At 51.5% G+C, this 24,274-nt stretch overlaps 1 protein-coding gene across 2 annotated transcripts in view; it reads right to left on the reverse strand.

The window, feature by feature from the left end:
- Positions 1-1,978: 1,978 nt before the first annotated feature.
- MN1 (MN1 proto-oncogene, transcriptional regulator) overlaps positions 1,979-24,274 on the reverse strand; it is a 49,343-nt gene continuing 27,047 nt past the window's right edge. For both annotated transcript variants that reach the window (XM_033097764.1, XM_033097763.1), the window contains one exon: positions 1,979-4,960. In XM_033097764.1, the coding sequence (XP_032953655.1) occupies positions 4,779-4,960 (182 nt within the window). In that variant the 3' untranslated portion in view covers positions 1,979-4,778. The remainder of the gene's footprint in view (positions 4,961-24,274) is intronic.

Consider the following 24,274-nt stretch of genomic DNA (forward strand, 5'->3'; position numbering starts at 1 on the left):
GGAGGCGAAGGCTTGGCACCTCCACACCCTCTAGCTCCACGACGACTCAATGTAGGTGCCCCATGTGGGGTCCTGCCTGTGATCTCCTTGTCAGTTAGGAAATTCCATGTTTCACTCTGGTCTTGGGATCCTTTTCTAATCTTTTAAGTAAGAAAGTCGGATGAGGCATCCTTCTCCGCACCTTCTCCCAGCTCTCAAAGGGCAGAGGGTCCACCTGACACCTCCTCCATTCTCTCCCATGAGACAGCACCTTCACCCTCTGGAATTGTCAGTGCTTGGGGATGAGGCCATTCCGAAGTGCACACTGGGATGGCTGGCTAAGATAGGGTTTCTCTGTCAATGCAGAAAGGCCAACCTGCGTGATGTACCAGCCTGCTGCTAGAGCCCTGCCCTGCCCCCCCAGTGCCAACATGCACTCCAATGTGACGTCCCCCCTGTCACATGGTGCTTTTAGTTCTCAGCCCTCTGAGACTTGAATTCATTCACTCACTCATCCATTCATTTCACACTGAACCTGAAGTCTCCCCAATGCCCACGCCAACTGCCCATCACTCTTTCACTTTTCTTCCCTTCCTTGAGTACTGAATGCAATCACATACCACCGTCACTCTGAGCAGACCTTTAAAGGTTAAAGAGAATTTTAAGCTCTTCCAAATTAAAGTGAATGTAGAGGCCTCGTCTTTAAAACTTTATATTCTGACAAATATGCCATTGCATACATAAAGAAAACTTTCAAAGCTGAAGGGAAGGAATACAACAAATTCTGCCCAATTAGGGTCAATTTACATGCTGGGATGAGTCGGATGAACTCTTATTCATCCTTCAAAAGTCCACCTGGATGTGACCTGCTGGAGGAAGCCTCACATAGGAGGGTCATGAATCTCTCAAAGCGATATGCATCCCTTGTGCCATGGATTACTGGGCGTATTTCCCTCCCTTTTAACTGTCCATTTACTTGTCTATCTCTTGCCTCCATTCCCCCCTTTGTGGACTAAGGTTCTGCAACGGCTTCAAGCCTGAGGATGTAGGTACCAGAGTGAAACTGCTGCCCAAACGATGGCCCATGGGACAGCCAGACGTTTTACTGAGCCTGAAACAGGGCTGGTGCTCACAGCAACCTCAAGCTAGATGTTATTTGCTCCATTTTAGAGACAAGAAAATGGAGACTGGGTTGAAACCCCTTGCGCACGGCCCATGGCTATAAACAGAGGAAGTGGCATCCAACCCCGTACAAACAGACCCCAAATGCCACCAGCTGTGCCATGCTCTGATCATGGCATGATGCTAGCAATTTATTCATATGGAGCCCTCCTGTGTGCAGTGTCCACACATTCTGTCTCCTATAACAACTTCACAAGTTAGACTCATTTCATAGATGAGGAAAAGGAGAAACGGAGAAGCCACATAACTTGCAGGTTACAAAGCTTACTGATTCCTGAAAATGAACTCCAAGACCCCAAAAATAACCACACAGCATAGCCAGCTGGTCTCCCCTAGCCCCCGACCTCCTGCACTAATCAGATACCAGTGGTTCTCAGTCCCGGGTGGCATCATGCCTCCCAGGGGACACTGAGCAATATTGAGAGACATTTTTGGTTGTCACAAGGGAAAGAGAGAGGACAAGAGGTGCTACTGGCATCTAGTGGGTAGAGGCCAGGGAAGCTGCTCACCAACCTACAATGCACAGGACAGCGCACCCTCCTTACCGCCAAGAAGTGTCCAGCCCAAATGTCAAGAGTGCTGAGTGGAGAAATTCTGAGATGAGCCACGTTAGACCATCAGCACAGCCATGCACACACACACACGTGTGCGTGCACACACACACACACACACACACACACACACACACACACACACACACGCTACAGCATCCAGACCTACACTCCCACACTCCATGGAATTTGAAGAGATCTGTGGAAAAAGGGGAGGGGGTGGGGAAAAAAAATAAAGCAAGCCCCGCCCACAAACGCACCACAGGCACCATTAACGTCATATTTATTGTTATTTAGCTGCTCAGGAAAACATATACAGGTATATACAATATGCATGAATACAGAAGACTGCACTTTACATATTTTTTTTAAAAAAGAAAGAAAAAAAATAACACTCAATTTCATGAGCTATTGTCACAGTCTCCCAACCAAGCATTTCAGAAATGAATTTCCTTTAAGAGTCAAAAAAGATTACAGGATTGCCTAACACACAGCAGAGTTAAGTTTTCATATTTTACATGTGCAATAACGTTTTCATTTTCTTTGCCGAAGAGTTTGCTATGCGGTACTGATTACCAGTGTTTGGAGTCTCATGGGCTGGGTGTGTTTTTAATTTGCTTTTATTCTTTCCATTAAACCAAATTTAATGAAATAACATCCTTTTGCTTAAGGCTATTTTTAAAGCTGTTCCATTCTGGGGTCGTGGGGAGCAAGAAAAGTTTTCAACTTCAGGGGTTTCCAAGGTTGCTAGGACCACGAGCTGATGGCCAAGTGCTGATGGACTCAACGCAGGGAACGTCAAAGACAGAAGTCAAGAAGCTTGGCTCCCCAGCCTTAAGCAATGAAGGAGAAATCATTCCTGTTTAAAAAAATAAAATGATGAAGCTCTCAAACAGCTGTACACTGTGGAAGCAGAGGGGACGTAGAGTTTTGCTCAGACTATGGCAGATTCTCCGGCAGCCCAGCCCGTGACGGGGACCATCTCTCCCCTTTTCTCTCCTTTGGTGGCAGAACTCAGGAACTGAGGCAGTTCACACCTCCTCGCTGACAAATTCACACCACCACCTTCTTTGGCCTGCCCCTCTGTGGGCCGAAGTCGGCTCTTGCTCAGATTGCCCAGGCAAGAACCTCGGACCATCCAGACTCAGACCCAAGCCAGAAGGGCTGGCCGAAGGAAAGAAGGAGGGGGGTATGGAAAGAGCGAGATTTTTCTGGACGCTCTTCTCCCTTGGCTGAAAAGTTCTTTGAAATAAACAATGTGGGTGTTGTATGGTGAGCTCAAAGCCTTCAGGTCACTTGCTAAAAAAAGCCAGGTCTACAAACGCTGGGGACCTGGAGGGGAAGGTTCCAAATGAGGGATTTAGGAAGACACGGTCGTTAACGGAAACTGAAATAAACTAATGGGTCGCCGTTTTGGGTGAAGTGATATCAGTCACTTCCTGTCTGACCCACCCTGGAATCTCAGGGGCCCCTACCTTCCCTGTAAGTCATTCAAGCCCTTTGTAGGCATCACACCCAAAGGGACCAGATCCTGCCAAGCCTGGGCCTCTGATGACCTGCGCTCTGGGAGGAGCAGGTAACGGTCCTTGCTGGGGTCAGGAGCCCTCTCGCCCAGCCACCTCTCATCTCTTCTCAAAGAAGTTATCCCTTCATGAGACACATGGGACGTGGCTCTAATTTTTCAAAAGGTGACATTAAATCCAAAGGGGGGAAAATTCCGGGGTTAAAAAGACAAGGCCCAGGGATTCCCTTTCTACCCCCGCTGGCCCTTAGAAAGTCTGCAAAACCCAGCAAAGAAATACACCCAGGCTCATAGAGGGGGGGTTGGCAAGCTGAGCCTGAGGGCTCCCTCACTACATGAGCCCAGGGAAGGGGGGGTTGCCCAGGTTGGAGATGGTAAAATAAATGAGTAGGGATCCATTGGGAGACATGGCGGAGATATACACAGGCCCTTCCTTCTTCCCCAGGATGCCTGGCTGGAAACAGCTGTCGGGAAAGGTCAAGGGCTAAGAATTGATCTGCCCCCAATTCCAGCACCCAAGACCCAGCCAGCCTGGCTGGAGCAGAACAAGATCCTGGAGCCCCCAACCCCAGAGACTCTGCAAGCTGGAAGGCCACCATCCCCCATGCAGACCAGTGCTGCTCAGCATAGCGTGAAAATTCAGAGCCTGGGCATCTGTGGAGAGGCCCAGAAAAGGAGAGAAAACACCACTGTCAAACATTCTGACTCCTTCCCACAGAGCAGGCTGGCCACGTCATCACCTCCATTGCAGAGAGGGGCAGCTTCCAGCAGAAGAGAGAATGGAGCTGAAGGCTGAGCGTGTGTTTGTAAGAACGAAAATCTATTTTCTTAGGGAACAGACAAAACAAAATCCCAGGCGGAATACCTAAGGGGGGCATTCATTGTTTGGCTCCTGCCTGACTGATGACAGTTGGGTGTCAATATATAATATTGTGATGACAATTTGACTTTCACCCGGCAATATTCCAGAACTACTCTTCTCCAGGATTTCCATTTTAATAAGCAGTGAACAAAGCAAAAAGAAAAAAAAAAAGGGGGAAGGAGGCGGCGGGGGGAGGCGCGGGGGGGGCGGGTAGGAACAAGAATAAAAGAGAATAAAAAAGGAAAGCAACTCTTGTCTTATTATGAAATAACAATACTTGGACATACAGCAGCATGGAAATAAAACAAGGAAAGAGGTCATCTAAAAAACGTATGCCAAGATGACAGAAAAATGGGAATTATCTAGCAGGAAAAAGGCTTAAGCAAAAGTCTGCTAACTGCAGAAGGGTTAACACTGGTAACATACTGTGGCAGACAGAGTTTCTCTTTTAAAAAAATTTTTTGAGGTTTTTTTCTTTTTTCCCTTTAAATTAACCCTTTCCGGTCCATATGCCACTACGCAGGTACCAACCTAGAAAAAAAATTCATCCAATCAGCAATAGTGGCCCTTTCAAATTATGGGGGTGGGAGTGCCGTGGGAGTAGGGATAGGGTGAGGGGGGAAAGGGAGAGAGAGGGGGGGTAGGGATGGGCCTGGTGGGGGAGGGGGCATTTCTTGTCAATTCAAGTTAGGGCAGCCACGAATGTCCCGAATCTGTTGGAAATATCAGAGTGCAGGGACCGCCAGGTGGGCACGGAGGCTCGGGCCTTGGCATCACCCACATCGTCTGTGCAGTGGACAGACAGGCACTGCAAGTGGCTGCCAGGCGGGGCTGCCGAGGCCTTGTTCGCAGGAAGGTCATGGGCTGTGGAGAAAGAAGGAAGAGAGGGTGTTAGCAGACTGCTCTCAGCTCTGTGGGAGCCCTAATGGGGGGCGGAGCGGGAGAGGCACGGGAAGAAACACAGTTTCCCTCTTTCATGCCTACAGTCTGAGGATATCAAGAGATGCTTAGTTCGAATCGCCCTGCTGTTGCCTCTGGCTTGGCTGTGAGACCTCAGCCAAAGCAAGGCCCCCTGCTGGGTCACAGTTTTACACCCTTGGGAAAGAGGAGAGTTGGGCAGGATAAACTCCTCAGGGTTTGCCCATCCCTGATGAACAAGAGTTCCCAAAAGATTAACTAGCCCTGAACTAAGGTGAGAAGGCTTCCTGGAGGAGGGGCATCTAAACTGGGCATTGAAGGACGTGTAGGAGTTCACCAGATGCAATGAAAGGGTGGTCGGGGGCGATTGTCCAGGTCCAGAACACAGCCTATTCTCTTGTCATCCTCCAGAAAGACATTTGCTAAGTGCCTACTATGTGCTGGAAACTTCCTTAAACATTGCCAAACTTCTCAGAGCTGTAAAGACTAAAAGTCTGGACTCCCCCAACCAGACCAATGCCCTTTGCCCATCCCAGCTGCTGCATGAAGGGACTTGAGACTACACCCTCAAAGAAAATCCCCTCAATTTCCTTCTCACTCAGTCACACAGCACCAGAAACACCACGGATCGTAGTGATGTCTGGATTAGACCCACTTGCAGGGAAAGAAGTTTGACAACCATCCACACCTGAGTATGAATTAGCCTCAACGAGAGCAAAAGTTGGGAGTTCTCAGGCAGGGAAGGAATGGAGCAATCATTTCAAAGGACTGCTCATTTACTGTTGCTAAATGACCAATGGTTCTGTTCTGAGACCTAGTATATGTTGATGAATATTCTCATTATTCCCATTTAATAGAGCCTGACTCTCGGAGAGGCAGCTTACCCAAAGTCACACAGCCAGGAAGGCACAGAGTTGGGTTTGAAGATGGGCTGATGGTGAATTACTGAGTCAGTAGAAGTGAGAAAAGCTGGAATTGGGGGTGGCAGCCCAGCTCAGGCTAACAGAGCACACCCAGATACTGAACTCCGTAACCAACCCGCCCTCTCAGCACTCTGTGCAGGCCCAGCCAGGGCACTGAGCCAGGCAGGAGTCACCCCGCCCATCCTCTGGGATTAAGGAGGCCTCCCCCAGGAGCTGAGCCACAGCCTGCTGAGGAAAGCTTCCCAGAGGGACGGGCTCACGCAGCCAAGACCAGGCTGTGACTAACTGGGGTTGGGGCCCCCACCCTGGAGCCCCAGAGACACCCAGCTTTGAGATCTGCATGCTGGGAGGAGCTGGGCTGGGAAGGAAGATTCTCTCCTTTGCTCTTTCCTTCATTCATTCCATGAACGATCCTTTATTGAGTCCCTACCATGGGCCAGGTGTGGTGCTAGCCCTTGGGGTCCAGCAAGAAACAAGGCAGACACTTTCTTCATCCTCCTCCTGGAGCTGATGGAGAGGCCAGGAGAAGCGTTGTAACAGCCATTCTGAGTCACAGACTGGGGCTTGAATCCCAGGCCCACCACTCTGTGGCCAGGGATCTGCCACTTTTGCTCTCTGAGCCTCAGTTCTTCATTGGTAAGGTGGGGGTGATGTCATCTCCCTGGGGACCTTGTCATGGCCTGGCATCCAGAGAGATCCCCAGACAGGGCTCCTGGGACTGTATTAGTATCTGGGGAGGTCAGGAGGGAAGGGGTCCTTGCAGCCATCCAGAAGCCCCTAAGACTCGTTCCCCTCCTTGGGAATGGCCAGATGGCCATGTCCCTGCCCATGGAATTGGAGTCTTTTCCCCATTTCACAGGAGAAGCTGAGGTTGTGAGCCTGAGGTTTCAAAGCTGGTTAGTAATGGTAGAGCCGAGATGCTACTAACACCATGCCTAGGATTCCTCAGGAGAAGGTACCCCAGAAGCTAGCAGCATCAGATTCAGGATCCCCTAGCACACAGACGGCCCTAGATTCTAGCAAGGCTAACGCACAACCCCTGCACCGCTGCTCCTGAGCCCACGCTTGCTTTGCTCCCAGTGACATGTCACTGCTTAGTGCCCCCAAAAGGAATTGCGTTCCAAGCATTGCAAGATCTGGATTGGGAAGGGAGAGGTAGCATCTTCCAGAGAAAGAAATTCTGAAAGGTGTTCCTTACTTCACTGTAGACACACCATCTCTAGGAGCTAACACAGCAATGCGTATGCCCATTGTACAGACATGAAACCAAGGCCCCTTGACGATGTTTGCACAGTTAAAGAAAGACAAGACCCAGGCCCGAGCTCCTGCCACCTGGGTCTCTTGCTCTGTGACTGCAGCACAGGAGGATGAAGTAGTGTCAGCATTTCCTGAACTGCAAGGAGGCTGGGGACGCTTCTGGGAGCTGGATTTGCTGAGTGATGATTCCAGACTGACTGAAATGGCCGAATTTCCTAAAGATGCTTTATTCCCAAGTTACAGACAACACATAAGCGTGCCGTACGCTGATACCAGAGACAGCTGCTCTTCTTACGTAGGGTGGATTTAATAAGCACACAGCTCAACACTTCTGTGTATTATCGAATTCCACCCCCCAGCAAGTCCAGCAGCTGGGTGACCCTTCTCCCCACTTTAGCTGGGGCCCCTGGGGCTCAAAGAGGTGAGGGGCTTGCCTGACGACACAGAGCAGGGGCGCAGGACTCCCCAGTCTCTGCCTGGGACAAGCAAGAGTCTGGTATCCACAGGGAATATTTTTCAGAGAGAATATTATTCTTCAGTTCTTGACAATCCAAGCATGACCAAACTCATCCTCCCACCGGATTCATTCCAGCTGGGGGGACCCAACACGCCCCAGGACCGCGGCTCCCCGAGGCTGCCGAGTGGCTGCTGATAAATCAGCAGCCGGAAGCAGCCTCAAGTCAGAGCCTGCCCCAGCTCCAGACAGGCCCTCAATCCCTGCTCCTATGGCGGCCGGCGTGCCAGCCCTCCCACACCAGGACCCAGAAATAAAACCGCCCCCTCATCAAGCTGCCAGGATTGCGGGGAGACCCTGGAGTCACTCAGCACTGGCACTGGCAGACACCTGGGAACCTAATGGGTGTTGTCATGTTTTCCACTTGTTAGCTGGAGGCCTCCCCTCTCAGACTGTGGCTGCAGGGGGGAGGGGCAGACTTGGTCTGGTCCATGTAGCCCTCTGCACACAGCAGGTGCTCAGCTGGGTCGTGTGCACTGACGGTGAAGTGACCCTCATCCCTGTTTGACAGATGGGAAGACTGAGGCCACAAGTGGCAGGGAGCTGCCCAGGGGCCACCTGGGGCCAGGTCACCCGCTCTGAGACCAGCATCCTCCTGTTAGACCAGCATCCCTAGCAGGGTCAGGCTGAAGTGGACTCCCGGGCCCCTCATACCTGGGCTGCTGGCCCCTAGATGGAGGACCTCAGTTTCCGCATCTGTAACTTGGGGGTGGTGATTCCTTAGACCTGGTGCAGAGCAACTTGGGGAGACCACCGAAGAGAGAGCTGATGGCGCCGTACATGTGGTGGGGGGATCAGTCCCAGAAGGAGGGAGGCAGGTATCACGGACTCAAAATGTATCACCTCGAGTGTGCATCACCCCATGCGGGCAGCACAGGGGCTGAGGTAAGGGGCTTCTGGTCACGGACCGTAGGGTGTGCCTGCCCCGCGATGACTGGGGACAGTTTTTAAGGACAGCCTCCCATTGGTCAGAAGGGACCACCTCAGTCGCCACGAAGGGGGCAGGGCCTGGAGCTGGGATGCCCTACTCTTCCTCCCCCCAAAGGTCCTTCCTGTACTTTCTTCATGTGCGCAAGTCTTTGCTGACCCATCCAGCCCCTTCCAACACCCCATCCCTGGACACCACGGCACTTGACTGGGTCATTTTGGCCGCCGACTTTGTATCACGTTGTGGAGGGACCCGCGGCCTCCGGTTCACCCCGCTGTGATCATGAGACCCACGTCAAATGTTGTCTTCTGCACTTCTCCACCCGCAACGGAGACAGCAAATTCCATGAAAGGGAGGAGAGAACCTCGAGCCGGGGCCAAAACACCAAGCACATGAATAATAAATGTCATCCTAGTTCTCTTAACAGGTTCCGCAATGACAGCGCCGACCATCTGTGGAGCACGAGACTGCTCACATCACCTGGGCTCCCGGCACTTCAGCCCAGGAAAATGGGGGAAATAATAGGACAGGCCATCATGGAGGCAGTTAGAAGGATTAAGTGAAATGATCCATGTAAAGGGCTTAGCACCCCGCCCTGCACAAAGCGAGCTCCCACCAATGCATCAAGTCCCGCCCTGTGTTGTTGACCAGCCTGCAGGCCAGAGTGAGGGCCCACAGAGCCGGCTCCATGCCCCTTTTACTGGCCATGACGAGGGGGAAGGGAGAAGGGAAAAGACAGCCCACTTTTTGCCTGGAGACAGATATCTCATAGTTAATTTCACTTCTGGAGGTACCGCCCACGTTGGGGGCCAAGCTTTTGTTTTTTTGTTTTGTTTTGTTTTTAAAGGCCTTGTCATCACCTTGCTCTTTATTCAATGTTCAATGGGGACTGGGTTCCAATTTGGGTGAACCACATGTTCAGGTGTGGGGAGCTCGGTGAGCGCAGCTGCCACCCCTCACAGCTGGTCCATCACGCTGTCCTTGAACCCTCAGAAAGGGGACTTCTGCCTGGCCTGGCCTCCTCCTACGAGGAGGTAGTGGGAGTCAGTGGTGGGTTCCAGCCAGCGCCCAGATCAAGGGCTCCCTGGGTGCTAATCCAGGGTAGGGTGTGGCCTGGGTAACATGTTAACCTGGGCTATAAAATGGGACCCTACTTCACAGGCTGCTGGGAGGATTAAGCAAGAATGTAGCACATCATGAGCCCCCAGAAAAGGTTAGCTGCTTTTAGGATTATTACGTTTACTATTCTTTAACAGCTTGGGACTTTGGAAGCACCAGAGCTAGCATTGCCATGCGCCAGCTCTGCGCCACGGGACAGTTTCTTCGTCTCCATGAGTGCTGGTGTTTGCCCCATACCCTGCCCTTCGTGGCTGGGGGCCCAGGGTGCAATCCCAGACAGCAGGCAAATTAGAATTCTGTGTGTATTTTTAACTCCAAGCTTATGTAAGGAGCAGTGTGGGCCCCAGAACACAATAGCGAATGACTCTCACCCCACTCACCCTCGCCGGATTCCGACAAAGGGAAATGTATTTTGGTTTTTCCTTTATTTGGACCTGGCTGGTGGAAATGCTGGTGTCTGTGACAGCTGCCACTCAGTTGGGGGGCTGAGCCACTGGGCTTGAAAGTGGAGGCATGCCTGGGAGCCACAGGCTGGACCATGTCCACTCAGCACCTCTGTCCTGCAGCCCAAGAGTCCATGAGGTCACCCAAACACACCCATGTCCCCCAGACTCTCATAGCTCCTCTTCCCCATCTCCAAGAAAGTCCAGGCATTGCACCCTGGCTAGCTCAGAGCACCGAATGTCACTCATCACTCTCCCCCATGCCCCAGAGTCCAGGCACCAGGGAGGGAAGAGGTCGTCTCCAAACTCCACCCACTTCTGTCCCATTATCCCCAGCCTGGTCCGGACCCCCCACTGTCTCCTGCCTGCAACAGTGGCCTTGCTATTCTCTCTGCTTCCACACTGGCCCCCAAGCCCATTTTCCCCTGTGAGCCAGGTGAGCTTCCTGAAGCACCAACCACAGCAGGCCTCCTCTCCTACTTAAATCTTCCATGGCTCCCCAGTGCTCCCAGCATAAAGTCCCCAGCTTGGCATGACCTGGCCTGCTTCCCTCTTAGGCCTCCAGCCTCATCTGTCAGTGCCCCAGCTCTACCATCCCTCACGGAAGCCCTGATCCTTCCCACCTTCACGCTTCTGCTCCTGATGTTTCTTCTGCCTACAACATCCTCCCCTCCTCACCCCTGCTGACTCCTACCATCCTACCTGGCTGTCGAGGTTTCTCCAACGCCCCTACTCTGAGATATATACTTGTCCCCCCGCTCCCTGCTCACAGATGGCACCCCCACCCCCACCCCCAGCCACCATAATGGTAATGAGACCGTCAGCTACCGCCTAGCTGGCTGCAGGAAAGTGCTGACACATCTCACCCTGGCAGAGGGTAGTGCTGAGTTCCGGACCCCTCAGCCACAGGCTGCCAAAGATGGAAAATAAAAATATCATTGGGGGACTTTGGAGTCAGATGACCGAAGTCTGTATGTTGGTCCTTAGCACTTTTCCCAGCAGGTTGACCTTGGACGAGTCACTTTCCCTCTCTGAGCCTCCGCTTCTTTCTCCACAAAATGGGGTAAGGGCAGCACCCAGCTCCTTGCCGAGTCACCTCAGGTTCCATTGTGCCTGGGCACAAGCTACTAGAGCAGGAGAAAGCAAAGTCACAGGCTTTTTCATACAGTGCTGAGGCCCATCCCTAAGAGACCAGTGCTGGAAATGTGGGGGACCCTATCCCAGCACCCACACACATTCAAACGCTTCTGCAGGGTCCCACAACCCCAAGGAGGACCCTACCCAGCTGCCTATCCACATTTGATCCCCAGGCCATGTGCCCTCCTCTTGAGAGGTAGATGGGATCTGGGGACTCACTGACTCTGGGCTCAGGGGCAGGAACGGAAAATCTAAGCCAGACGTTGGATCACACAAAGAGGGTCTACGCAGCCACCAACCAAGCAGGAAAAAGGCAAACCCAAACCCCCGCTCCGTTCCTCCCCCATGTTCATCAGCTTTGGTGGAGCTCCAACTCTGCGTTCAGAAGCCTAGATCCAACCTCCATCTGAATCTCAACGCTGCCCTTCACCAGCACCGTGACCTTGGCCAAGCTCAATTTGATAAGCCTCAGATTTCCCATCTGTAGAAAGGGTTAGCTAATCCCTGCTAGGAAGGTCAGAGGGGCCTGGCCTAGAGACCCTGAGGGCAGACATGCCCACGTGGCTCCCAGCTGTCTCTCTGGTCCCTGGCACATAGTGGGCACATGATAAGGATTTGTTATATATTTTCATGAGTGACTCACATTTTCATCCCAGCTCTTCTGCTAGCTATGTAACCCTCTCTCTGGGCCTATTTGGTCCTCTCTACAATGACTGGGGGTGGGTGTATATACAACCCCCCTGACTCCTTCTGTCCCTTTGGGGCAATCAGATTTTACATGCAACGTAGGCAGGAGGTTGGGGCCCTCCCAAAGCAAGGGAAACGAAGATGCCTCAACCTACGTGCCAGGAACCAACACCCAAACCCCAAGGATCTGGGACCAAGGGTTGGCAGCCCGAGTGACAGTCTTCCTGGGCATCTCACAGGAGCCAGGGGACTGGCCACTCCTCCACCCAGCCTTCTGCCTCCCTCCCCCACCCCTTCTCTGCCTTCCCATCAACTTCTGGCCCGGGTGTCACCGTGACAAGCAAGAAACAGAAAAAGGAAGCTGACCATATCGCTACACCTGTCTGTTCCGAGTTTGTCACAGTGGACACTAACCAGGTTCCCTAAAGGCCAGGACTCATTTGATTTCATAGCATCACCCCAACACGCAGGGAGAGTGGGCCCAACACTCCAGTCCATTTTACAGGGGAGTAAACTGAGGTTCAGGGAGGGGACGTCACTGGTCCATGGTCATGCAACTGACCAGGGGCAGAGCCAGGGTCACTCCCAGGTCTGTCTGATGCCAAAGTGTGTGGTTTTATCAAAGTCACATGAAAAAGGAAAATGTCACGAGCTGAAGTAGCAGGTCCTACCTCTTCCCGTTCTCTCCTTCCATCTCTCTCGTCCCCCCACCCCTACCCTATCCTTTCTCAATCAACCGCTTTCTCTCGTACTCGCTTTCTCAATCTCTCTCTGTGTCTCATCCTCTCTCTTCCTCTCCTTCCCTCCCTCTCTTTCTCTGAGACAAATACTCTCACTTTGGGGAAAGGGCCCTGATGAGAACGACCCAAGGGACACAGCAGCCAAGAACAAAACCCAGGCCCATTCAACGCTTTCTCCATGGATGCTGCCTGAGAGTTTCTAAATCAGCCCCATCTGATGAGGGAGAGGGACAATACACGGCATGCATGGAGGCTCCTGAGGAGCACAGAGGGACCCCATCAACAATCGGGAGGGGCCTCATGAGAACCCACCTTCTCGGGCCCCATCAGGGTGAAGAAGGGGCCTCCTGCCGGCCACTGGGGTGGCTCAGTCTGTGAGAGGCTCAGCCAAGCCCCTGGAAGCCTTGGAAAATTAATTGGAGTTGACTTGGCTGAGGGCAGCTGTCATTTAGATTGAGAACTGGCTGAAGGCTCCACTGAGGCGAAGCAGCAAGGGCATCTTTAGAACCAGGCTGCAGAGAGCTGGGGGCGGGACTGGGAAGGCAGTGGGGGGCTGAATTCCGGGCCATTCCCAGCCCTGAAGGAAGAGGCAGGTGGGGTGGTGTATGAGGGCCAGAGTCCACAGGATGGACAGGGCAGGCCCCTCACCCTGGCCTAAGCACCCCAGATTGGGCTCCTTCTTCTGGTGTCTCCAGCCACGCAGCCAGTGACCTGTGACAGATGCAGCCCTGTACACCCTCTGGGCCACTCCTGGTCTGCCTGCTGCCAAGACACGACAGGCTGGGCAGGCTTCGGGCTGAGCCTCGGCCTGCACCTTCCTTCTGATAACGTCCACAGTGGTGCAGGGAGAGCGCTTGTGCAGGAAGAACACTACACAGCGAGTCTGGAGTGCCAGGTTTCAGCCTTAGCTCTGGGGACATTAACTTCTCCAAACCTGTGTTCTCATCCATGAAATGGGGGTGGAGAAGTATAATTCTCATAGAGCCATTGGGACAGTCCAGTGATAATGTAAGCAAAGTGCCTAGCACGCTACCAGGCACCAAGGATGCTTTGAGAAATAGTAGCTGCTATTCGTATTGCTAGTATGATTCTTTTATGTGAGATTCTCTCTACCCCTGTCTCTAGCATAGCCCCTCTCACTGTTTTCTTGCCTTCTCACCCACAATTCACCTCCATCTCATTGGACCCAATGCTGGATGACCCTGGAAAGGATATGTCCCTCTCTGAGCCTCAGCATCCTCACCGGTACGCCAGGGACAACCTACCACGTGGGCTGACATCTCACTGAACTCCCAGCTCTCTGCCAGGCATGCGGTAAGCCACTCAACAATTATTTTTATATAATAAGACGAATATACACACATTTCTGTAGAATTAGAACTTCGTTGCTTTCAGCCCAATGGAAGAAAGATCAGATTTAGTGACAAATCTGAATTAAAAAAAAAAAAATAAGTTTTCAAAGTGCGCTTAGGGACATCTGCCCTGCTCACCCCTCCATAGCTTTGTGGTCTTCTCATGTGGGGTCAGCGGGGTGCAAGTGGCCTGCTCTCCCAGGCAATTTCCCATAGTGCTACTGTGTCCCCAAGGAAGGGCTTTGCATGCGCGTTGATCATGGAACAGTCATGCACTTTGAAGACAGAGGCTCGGATTCAAATTCCATCCCTGTCACCGACAGGCTGCATGACCTGGGATCGGCTATTTTGACTCCCTGAGTCTCCATTTCTTCACCTGAAAAATGAGTTTGGTTATTCTTTCCTTGCAGAGAGGGCAATGAAATGTCTGGTACCCAACTGACAGTATCCTGTAACCATAGTCATTTCCCCAAACCTGGGCCTGGGACAACCTCTGGACGGTGATAACAGCATCCGTGGGCTAAAACATTGTATCCAAATGTGTGTCCCCAAGCTGTGTGCTGGGCGTTGGGAGCTGGGCTCAGAGAGGAGATCCCGACATAGAGCTCCCAGCCAGGTGGAGAGACATGCCGGTAAATACGTAACTGAGAACACCACATCATTGGCTGCCCTGTGTCATGGGACCCACAGGATAAGTGGGGATCCAGGACGACTTTGCAGAGGAGAGGACGTGCTGGGGACGCTGAGGGATGAGGACAAAGCTTTGCAGTGACAGGGGCATTCCAAACCCTAGAATAACTGTTTCAGAAGAGCAAGAGGCCAGCCCCGGGACCCTGATTTGGAGCCTGAAGGAGCACAGAGCGGGAGGAAGTTGCAAAGCTCAAATGGAGTCAGTCATGGAGGACTGGAGGCCCCAGAAAGGCATTTGGCTTTGTTCCTGCGAGCAAAGGGGAGCCAAAAAAGGCTTCTGAGCAGAGGAGGTGCCTTGAGAATCTGTCAGAATTAGTAAGTGGCTTGCACCTTATCCATTCCAGCGTGGAGCAGGACACCTGACTTAGAAACACACTCCTTCACTGGGCACAAGGTCCCTGTGCTCTCCAACTCTAAGCAAGTAAGAGGATTGAAGTCCCACGCCCACGGGAACAGTACTCTGAGCTCTGGCCTAGCTGGTCCAGCCATTCCTCCCCGGCAGTTTCTGAGTCAGATGCTTATACCTCAGGTCCCCAAGAAACCCAGCTCAGGTCTGAATCCCAGCCCTGTGAGCTGGTAGCCCCTGCAAGGGACGCCACCTCTCTGTGCCGCCACATGCCTGCCTCACCCCACCCCCACCCCTGCACAATGGATGCGACCATGGGGCCCTGTGCGTTTACATCAATGAGTCCTCTCTGGGGCTACAGGTGGGGAAACCGAGGCACACGGAGGAACAGAGATGCATCCCAGGTCATCCAACAGTGAACAGAAGGATCGAGGGTGCATCGCTTGATCTCTCTGTATCTCAGTTTCCCCATATGTGAAATAGGACCATACACCTACGGAGCAGGGCTGCTGGGAAAATGATTTATGATGGTATTAACAATAAAAGACAACAATTAGAGTTAACACGTGTTCATTCGTTTAAACTCACTAATTCCTCCCCATAACCTGGGAGGAAAGCTTTTATTTTCTTAGCCCCGTTTCACAGATGAAGGACCTGTCAGGGTCAGCAAACCATTGCCCAAGGGTCAAATCTGGACCACCGCCTGTTTCTATAAAGTTTTATTGGAACACAGCGTGCTCATATGTTTACATTAGTCTATGGCTGTTTTCATGCTACTGTGGCAAAGCAGAGTCATTGTAACAGAGATTAGATAACACACAAACCTAAAGTTATTTACTATCCAGACCTTTACAGAGAAAGTTTGCCTACACCTGAGGCTTAGAAAGGGGACATCGCTTATCCAAGTTCACACAGTAAGAAAGAACAGGCGGGAATCCAGTAGACACTCAACATACGCTCCCAAGAAATGTGTTTATGTACAAACAACACTGCTGATCTGTGACGACTCCGCACGGTGAGCCTTAGGGAATGGGTCACCCGACCCCCACCCCGTTCACTGTGGCCCTGGTCTTCCTGCCCCAACTGCAGCAGAGACCTCCTGCCTTTCTACTTCAAAATCATTAAAACATTGGTTGGGGGTAGGGGGATTGTTGTTTAAATAAAAAATATTCCAGAATGTGTCCACCAATGCAGCAAAAGAGGAGAAAGGTAGACTGTCCAAGGCACAGTGAGTTGGCCACGTGAGGCCAGAGAGATGGGTGCCCCTCAGAACTCACTTCTGCACGGCCTCGGTCGGCCTTGACTCAGACAGAGAAGGGCAGAGTGATGGGCAAAGTGGAAGGTGACAGGCCGTGCAAGCGAGGCCTGACTAAACAGAGCATCCACTCTGGAGTCTTCTCACTGTCCCAATTTATTTATTCCCTCAACAGCCCTATGAAGGCCAAATCACACAGTCAGAAAGCGGAGAGGCAGGATTCGAACCCAGGTCTATGTGAGTCCAGAGCCTGTGTGACTCTTCTAACCACCTCCATGGAGTCTGCCTGAAATGGGGAACAGAGACAGAGAGACACCAGGGGTGGGGGCAGTAGAAGCTAGTCTAGGCTTGCAACAAACAGTGGTCACTCCCATCAAAAGCACAGGGGACAAAGCCCCAGGGCTGCCTGGTGGTTGGCACACCCATCCTCAGCTCCCACCTCCCAAGGGTTCTGGCAGGTCCAGCCTTGCGTTTGTGGGGAGGGAGAGGTGTACTTGCTACAAACAACCACCAATTTGCTTTCCCTCCAGCTTGGGTCCCTCCCCCGCCCCCCGCCCCACTCCAGGAAACTGAGGTCCAGCTTTGCCAGAAGCTGGCTGTGTGACTTCAGGTGCATTACTTACTTGCCCTCTCTGGGTTGTCATCCCTTTTGTAAGCCACAACAGTCCCAGATGCCAAGCCTATGACTCTGACCTAAAGAGGCTAGCCGAGTAGGTGTTCCCCACCCCAAATTCTGCTGTAGACGGATGGGAAACGTTAGCTCTTCTGTACCTTGAAGGTAGGAGAGGGGATTAGCTCAGCCCTAAGTGTTCCTGCTGGGCCTGCAACACCCAGAGTACATCTCTCAGGTTGACCTATGAAGGTGGGTGCAGGCCACCACATTCCTTCTCAGCAGGGCGTGTGGGAAGAGGCAGGCATAGGGGTGGGGGGGTAGGTGAGTAAGTCAATCCTGGCCTCACCTTCTGTCAACGTTTCCCCAGGACACGGGACAAGACCCATTTCGCAATATCCACACCCCACCTCTTAGAAGGATTTTCCGGATTTGGCCTGTCTCGGGTCTGGAGAAGCAGCGTTAAAACCCAGTGCCTCTCTCCCCATGGCAGAGATCGCAGCCCCTTGCCCCTTCTGAGGAAGGCAGAACTGGACTGTAGGAAGACTGGGCTGGCCAGGGGAACTGTACAGTGGGGAAACTGAGGCCAGAGAAGGGCAAGTTGTGGGGAGAAGCGTCACCCAATCAGAGGATTCGGGCCTGGCTGCTCAAGCCAGCACTCCGTGCTCTCGCATTCCGAAGTTTAACAACGGAGTTTGCCGTACACTGTCACCAAGTGGTAGCACTACTAGCCCTGCCGGCTCTTCCCCGTTCCTGGACCAGTCCTGTCACTTCTTCCTTCACCTAACTGATTCTTCCATATCTTCCTTCCTCAAGCAGCTCTCTCCAAGCCCCTCGGTACTGTGACACCTGGTACTAACCCCAATTTCTCATACTTCTCCTGCTCTTTGCCACAGCCTCTAAAACGTTGAGTTCAGTGACATCAGGAACAAACCCTAAGGAATCACAAAAATAAGGAAGACTCTAACTATATCACCTGCGCCTCCAGACCAACCTGAATAGGAGGAGCTTTTCACGACTTCATTCGCAGGTTTCTCATAGGCCCTCCCCAAAATGTACTGAGAGGAACCAGAGCCTCTCACAGACTATCCCGAAATGGAGGGATCACATCCACTTACTCTCCAGAACCCCAACCCAACCCATAAATTTTGTTCAAAGTGTTGAGGTTCGAATTCTTCCAGTTTATTTTAGATCCTGCCAGTATGTGAAGAAGCCACACGATGCAGATGTCTTCAATGGACAGAAAAACTCAGGGGGTCAGCTGACTAATGCCAGCAATTGCCCGGATGATGACCTAGGGAGGCTCTGCCCCCAGCCAACACCCCCAGCCAGCCCACCATTCCTGTCTAGTGACCCCAAGCGTGGACCCTCCAGGATAAAATCGGAGATAGGTTGTACGTGGACCCCGTGCATGGCAGTCAGTTAAATTACCTTCCAAGGCTCTGACACCAACTCTCTTTTTTCTTCTTTTCCAGGGAAGGGAACCATGCCCCCGACTCCATTCTACACGTTTCATGTATACCACTGCATTGGGTCCTCCTGCTAACCTTCAGAGGGAGAAACTATTCTTCTTTTTTTCTTTAAGTGTTTCCCGTTGCATTTTTGTCTAGCTGGTGGCATGTACACACTTTATTCCTTTTTGTAGGATGCAGAAACAGGTTCAGAGAGGTAGGGTGATTGGCCCAACTCCACATAGCTAGGGAGTGACCAAGGAAGGATGGAGGCAAGTCAGTTTCCAAAAGCTCTTCTGCTTTTGCTGCACACCCCAAGGAGAAGGAAGGAGAGGGATCAGGACGAATGAAGAGAGAAGGAGGGAAGGAAAGAATCAAAACTAATTCCCACTCTCCCACAGGCTGTCACCCTGCCTCCCCTCTCAGCCCACCCACTTTGCATCTGGAAACACCTGCCTGTTTCCTGGGGTGCCACAGGGTGGGCAGAAGCTGGCATACATGAGGTCATCTAACGGGGCATCTGATTCAGGCAAAGCCTTACTCACTGCAGGGTCTGAGCCCTGGGGACCAGGCCCCCAGGAAGGCGAGCAGTGCAGAAGGGAAAAGCGTTTATCGGCCTGTGCGGAGCTCACCCACCGGAGCAGAGGTGGTTTCCAGCTGCCTGGGGCAGCTCAGCAGAGAGCTTTGCCTCTTGTCTGTTGCCAAGCAACAGGCTTTCACCCAACAACCCACCCAGAGCTCATGGCATGCTTGGGATATAACAAGGTGATGATTTTGGGGGCCCTGTAAGCTCAGGGACTCTGTGAATCTAGAACTGAGCTGCCCAATATGGCAGCCATTAGTCACATGTGGCTAATTTAAATTTAAATTCTAATTTAAATTTAAAATGAAATAAAATTTTAAAATCAATTTGTCATTCACAACTAACCACATTTCAAGTGTTGAACAACCGTCTGTAGCTAGTGGTTACTCCACTGGACAGGGGTGATACCGGACATCATCACACCAAGTTCTAGTGGACAGCGCTGGTCTAGAATGATAACCTATAAAGGCTCTCCCCATCTGCCAGGACTACTATCCTTTTTCAAATAAGAAGTCTCCATAAACTGAGGTAAATTTTGGGCTGGAGGAGCCGCAAGGGTCATCTTTTCTAGGACTATCAACCACCTGGGACTCCAAAACATATTTCCTCTTGAGTCAGCAGACATTGCTTATCGACTGCCACACTCCCAACCATGGAAGCCAGACCCGGCCTCAGAGTCCTTCTCAACACTCTGCTCCAGGCAGCCAGAACTAATCAACCCAGATTAGCACTTGACATTGAATCTGTACATCTGACTGAGTCCAATCACAGAGAGAAAGAACCTGAGGCCCATAAAGTGACTTGCCCAAGATCTGACGATGGGGCCGGGGCAGGCCGGGACTAAAACTCACATCGCCTGCCTCCTATTCTCCCGTGGCGTCTCCCCCATTAAAGCTCTGGGAAGTCCAAGTTCACAATCCTCAAAAAGAAGCCTGGAAACGCAGTGGCTGAAGACAAAGAAGGACGATGATAATAATAATACCAGTAATAGTAACAATGATGCCAGTTTATTGAAGACCTGCTACCGTGTTTCCTCGAAAATAAGACCTATCGGGACGATCAGCTCTAATGCGTCTTTTGGAGCAAAAATTAATATAAGGCCAGGTATTATATGATATTATATTATATTATATTATATCGTATGATATAATATTATATAAGACCCGGTCTTATAGTAAAATAAGACCGGGTCTTATATTAATTTTTGCTCCAAAAGACGCATTAGAGCTGACTGTCCGGCGAGGTCTTATTTTGGGGGAAACACGGTATGTGGCTGGCCCCAAGCCTCAGCTTTCACTAATCCCTTCCTTTATTCTCATGACAACCTATAACGTGCACATTATTATCCCCATTTTCCAGATAATGAGTAAAGGGAGATGTGAAGACCCAAGGGGATCCGGCCGAGGTCACACAGGCACTAAGTGGCAATCATAATCTGATATTGATAGCACTGCATCCGGAGCACTCAGCACTAAGCACTCAGGATTCACAGTCCTCGCCCCCTCGCCCCAGCCCCAGGGAAACACAATTCCTAGCCTCATCTTACAAGACTCTCCCTCAAGTCCTCTCTGGCCAGCACAGCGGCCGAATCCCACGCGGCAGTGAAAATGCTGGTTGGGTATAACCTGGATTTTAGAACCACTAAAAGTAGGATGAGGAGAGAGTCTCACCACCCACCGCCCTGGGGGCAGTCAGAGTCAGAGACTCCAGTAGACATACAGGGATTTGAAGGGCAGCCACTTCCAGGTGGAGAAACTGAGGCTCAGGCAAGAGAGAATTCTGGCTCCCAGGCCTGTGAGCTTTCCAACACATAAATAGTCAGAAGGGACCCTGGTGCCCTTCCAGACAGGCCCTGAGCCAGGCAGGGAACCACATGGGCTCACACAGCTGGGAAAAGGCGGAGGTAGGACCTTAGACAAGGACCTTTCCCGCTCTGGCCTCAGTATCCCTGCAATGGGGGCAAATAGGGCTTGCCTTGGACAACAAACACATTCCAACAATGTAAAATGCTGTGTAAACAGTAAAAAGGGACGATTATCATCCCCCGAACTTCACAGTACAAACCTGTTTTTTACTTTTAAATATACCAATAAAAGATATTTCAAGTCCAGAAAATAATCATAGAGGTCTGTTCCATTTATTGAGCAGTTTCTCTGTGCTGAGCACTGTTCTAAGCACTTTCCGTCTATTAACTCAAGGGCTGGCAAACTACAGCCCACCACCTGATTTTGGGGCTTGGGGGGTTTTTATGCAGCTTGTGAGCTAAAAAAATGTTTTTTTACATTTTTATGGTTGAAAAAAATTAAAAGAATATTTCATGACAAATGAAAATTATATGAAATCCAAATGCCAGAAATAAAGTTTCATCAAACACAGCCACACCCATTCATGTGTACATTTTCCATGACAAGGGCAGGGTTAGGTAAAGGTGGCAGAGGCTTAACGACCTGTAAACCCCAAAATATTTACCATCTGATCCTTTACAGAAAAAGTTTGTTGACTCCAGCATTAACTCATTGAATAATCAGTTATCCCCATTTTACAGATGAGAAAAACTGAGGCTTAGAGAAAGGAGGTGATTTGGCCAAAGTCTCACAGCTAGGAAGTGGTATTGCTGGGATTTTCAACAATTGGGAGAGAACAGTAAACCTTGGATTCCATTTCTGGAGGTCCACTGTTGGGATATCCCAGAGAGATTGTGGGACGAGACACGTGTCAGGCCGCCTACCACAAAAGCCAAGCCCCGTACGACTAGCTGAGTTTCCTCAGATATAAAATAAGGACAGCAGAGGGGAGCTGTGTGTGTCGTCTTGCCTGGCCCTCCCCAGTATTCTCTGCCTTGGGGAGAAGTCACTGCTGTGGGTTTAAGTCCTGGTGACAGGGACATCACGGGGCAGCTCATACCCAGATGCCCACAGGCTCAGCACCCAGCCCAGCGAGTGCCAACTCAGCCCATTCTTACCCCACTGGTTTGCCACTTCTCAGTAGAGAAATTGCCCAAGACTAATTGCAAGTAATATCTAATTTTATCAGGGATAATTACATGAAATTAATTCGGCTTCTACCTGGAAGCACTTTACTACCGTTGGCTTTCTGAGGGAGCTGGGGTGAAAATCAAGGCACACAGGAATACCTGGGAGGTGGGGCGTGTGGAGCGGGCACTGAGATTTGCACGGAACAGGCAACAGGTGCTCCAACGTGATCAAGTAATGACAACAGCTAGCACTTAAGTGAGCACCGACTGTGTGCCTGGGTGAAATGCTCCACGGCATGACATCACGTAACTTCCGACAACCTTGTCGGTGGGCATGGCAGATCACCGCCACCGCCTCCCCCCGTCCTGCCCCCCATTGACAGAAGAGGCCACTGGGTCCCAAAGGATCAAGGGCAGACATCCATGTGCCATTGAAAAATGAACCGGGCTCTGGTTGAAGCCCTGCTTGGCCACTTCATAGCTGCATGATCTTGGACAAGCCAGCTCACTTCTTGGGCCTCAGTTTCCTCATCTGCCAAAGAGTAAACTGCCCCAGTGGTTCTGAGGAGTCAGTAAGATAGTGCAGACGACATGCTTAGCATAGTGTCTGGCACCCGGCCGTGCTCAATGGATGCTGTTATCCCTGTATCCTCATCACCACCATCACCACCATCACCACCATAACCACCATCACCACCATCATCATCGTCCAACAATGCTACTTGCAAGCTGGGGCCTCCTGCCTCCACTGGGCACAGTTTGAGGCTGGGGTGGGAAAGGATCTGAAGAACTAGGGGAAGGCCGAGCTTTCTAAGCCTCCCTAAGAAGGCCCCACACACAGAACCTCTGAGCCAAGAAGTACAAATGAGGCCCCAAACAGGCCGGGAAACCCAGGCCACCCCTCCCCAGGCTCCAGCTTGCCCCCTACCCAGCCCTCCAGGAGCCCCATTTGGGGGCACAGTCTCCCCTGAGGCACCAAGAAGAAAAAGGCGCCCCTCTCCCACAGCTGCTGTCGTTGTCAGCCTCCCAAGGCCCAAGGGGGGTCTGGAGCCGCTCTGAAAGGCCGCCGGGCGCCGGGGGTTCATTCAGCTGTTTTCGGGTGGCTCCAGTGAGTTCATTTTACCAAGGCAGAATATTAAACAGCTCCTGGGGAAACAGATGCTGGGCTTTGGTTTCAGAGGGAGGGAGGAAGGGAGGCCACCAGCCGGCATGGGGAGAATTCAAGTTCTGCTTCAGGCGTCTCCAAGGACGTTTCCAAACTCAGCTTGGTCTGAGTTGTTGTCACGGTGACAGGTGACCAGTGACCAAGTATATGGCATCATCATGTGGGAGCCCAGACTGGCACCCTGAATGCCTCACTTCACTTAGTCCTCACAGCCATCCTGTAAGGTAGGAAGTCTACTATACCCATTTTAGAGACGAGAAAACTGAGGTGTACAGTAGCAACATGACTTCGCTCAAGGCCACACAACAAAAGAAGGCACCAAGATGCAAAGCCAGGTCCCACAACAACTTGGTCCTTTCATCTACATGACTATCTCTCACCACCCCCAAGGTGCCCTCTCCAGGGCAGACACAGAGCAAACGGACCCCTGAATAGACATGGAGCTGCCACGTGCTATGCCTCCTGCATGCTCAGATTTCAGAGAAATTATACCACTTTCTATTATTCTAATAATAATCCATGACCTCTGAGCAGCTTTCTTGGAGGCTGCAAAACACATCTGGGTGTATCGCTTCCTCTAAGCTTCAATGCCAGCAGGGTGGGTCCCAAAGCCACTGCCCAGTTAAGGGCAAAGCCAGGAAGGAGATCCTTCTCTGCCCACCGCCCTGCAGACGCCAGGTCCAGACTCATCCCATTGCCAACCGAGGAAGCTAGCCTTCACTCCCTACCATCAGAGCACAGAGAGGTGAGGTGACCTGCCAGAGCCACACAGACCAGGTTCCGACGTCAACCGCTCCCAGCTCTCACTGGTTCCCACTGGAAACCCTCACATTCCTGGCTCTCTGAGGTGGTGCTCCTCGTAACATCGGGTTTCTTCCCATTAGGACTTAGTTGGTGCCTACATTTCTTTTTCTCCAAGATTAGGAATAAATAATAATAGTAAAAGTTAGTATATATTGATGCTTAACAGGTGTGAGTCACGAATCATAAGGATTTATGTGTATCAACAGATGTAGTGTCTCCCCCATAGAACCCACGAGGTTGACACTGCCATTATCCGCTCTTTACAGATGAGGAAACCGAGGT

Source organism: Rhinolophus ferrumequinum, chromosome 25 (assembly GCF_004115265.2).
Source record: "Rhinolophus ferrumequinum isolate MPI-CBG mRhiFer1 chromosome 25, mRhiFer1_v1.p, whole genome shotgun sequence".
In the NCBI taxonomy this organism is placed as follows: domain Eukaryota; kingdom Metazoa; phylum Chordata; class Mammalia; order Chiroptera; family Rhinolophidae; genus Rhinolophus; species Rhinolophus ferrumequinum.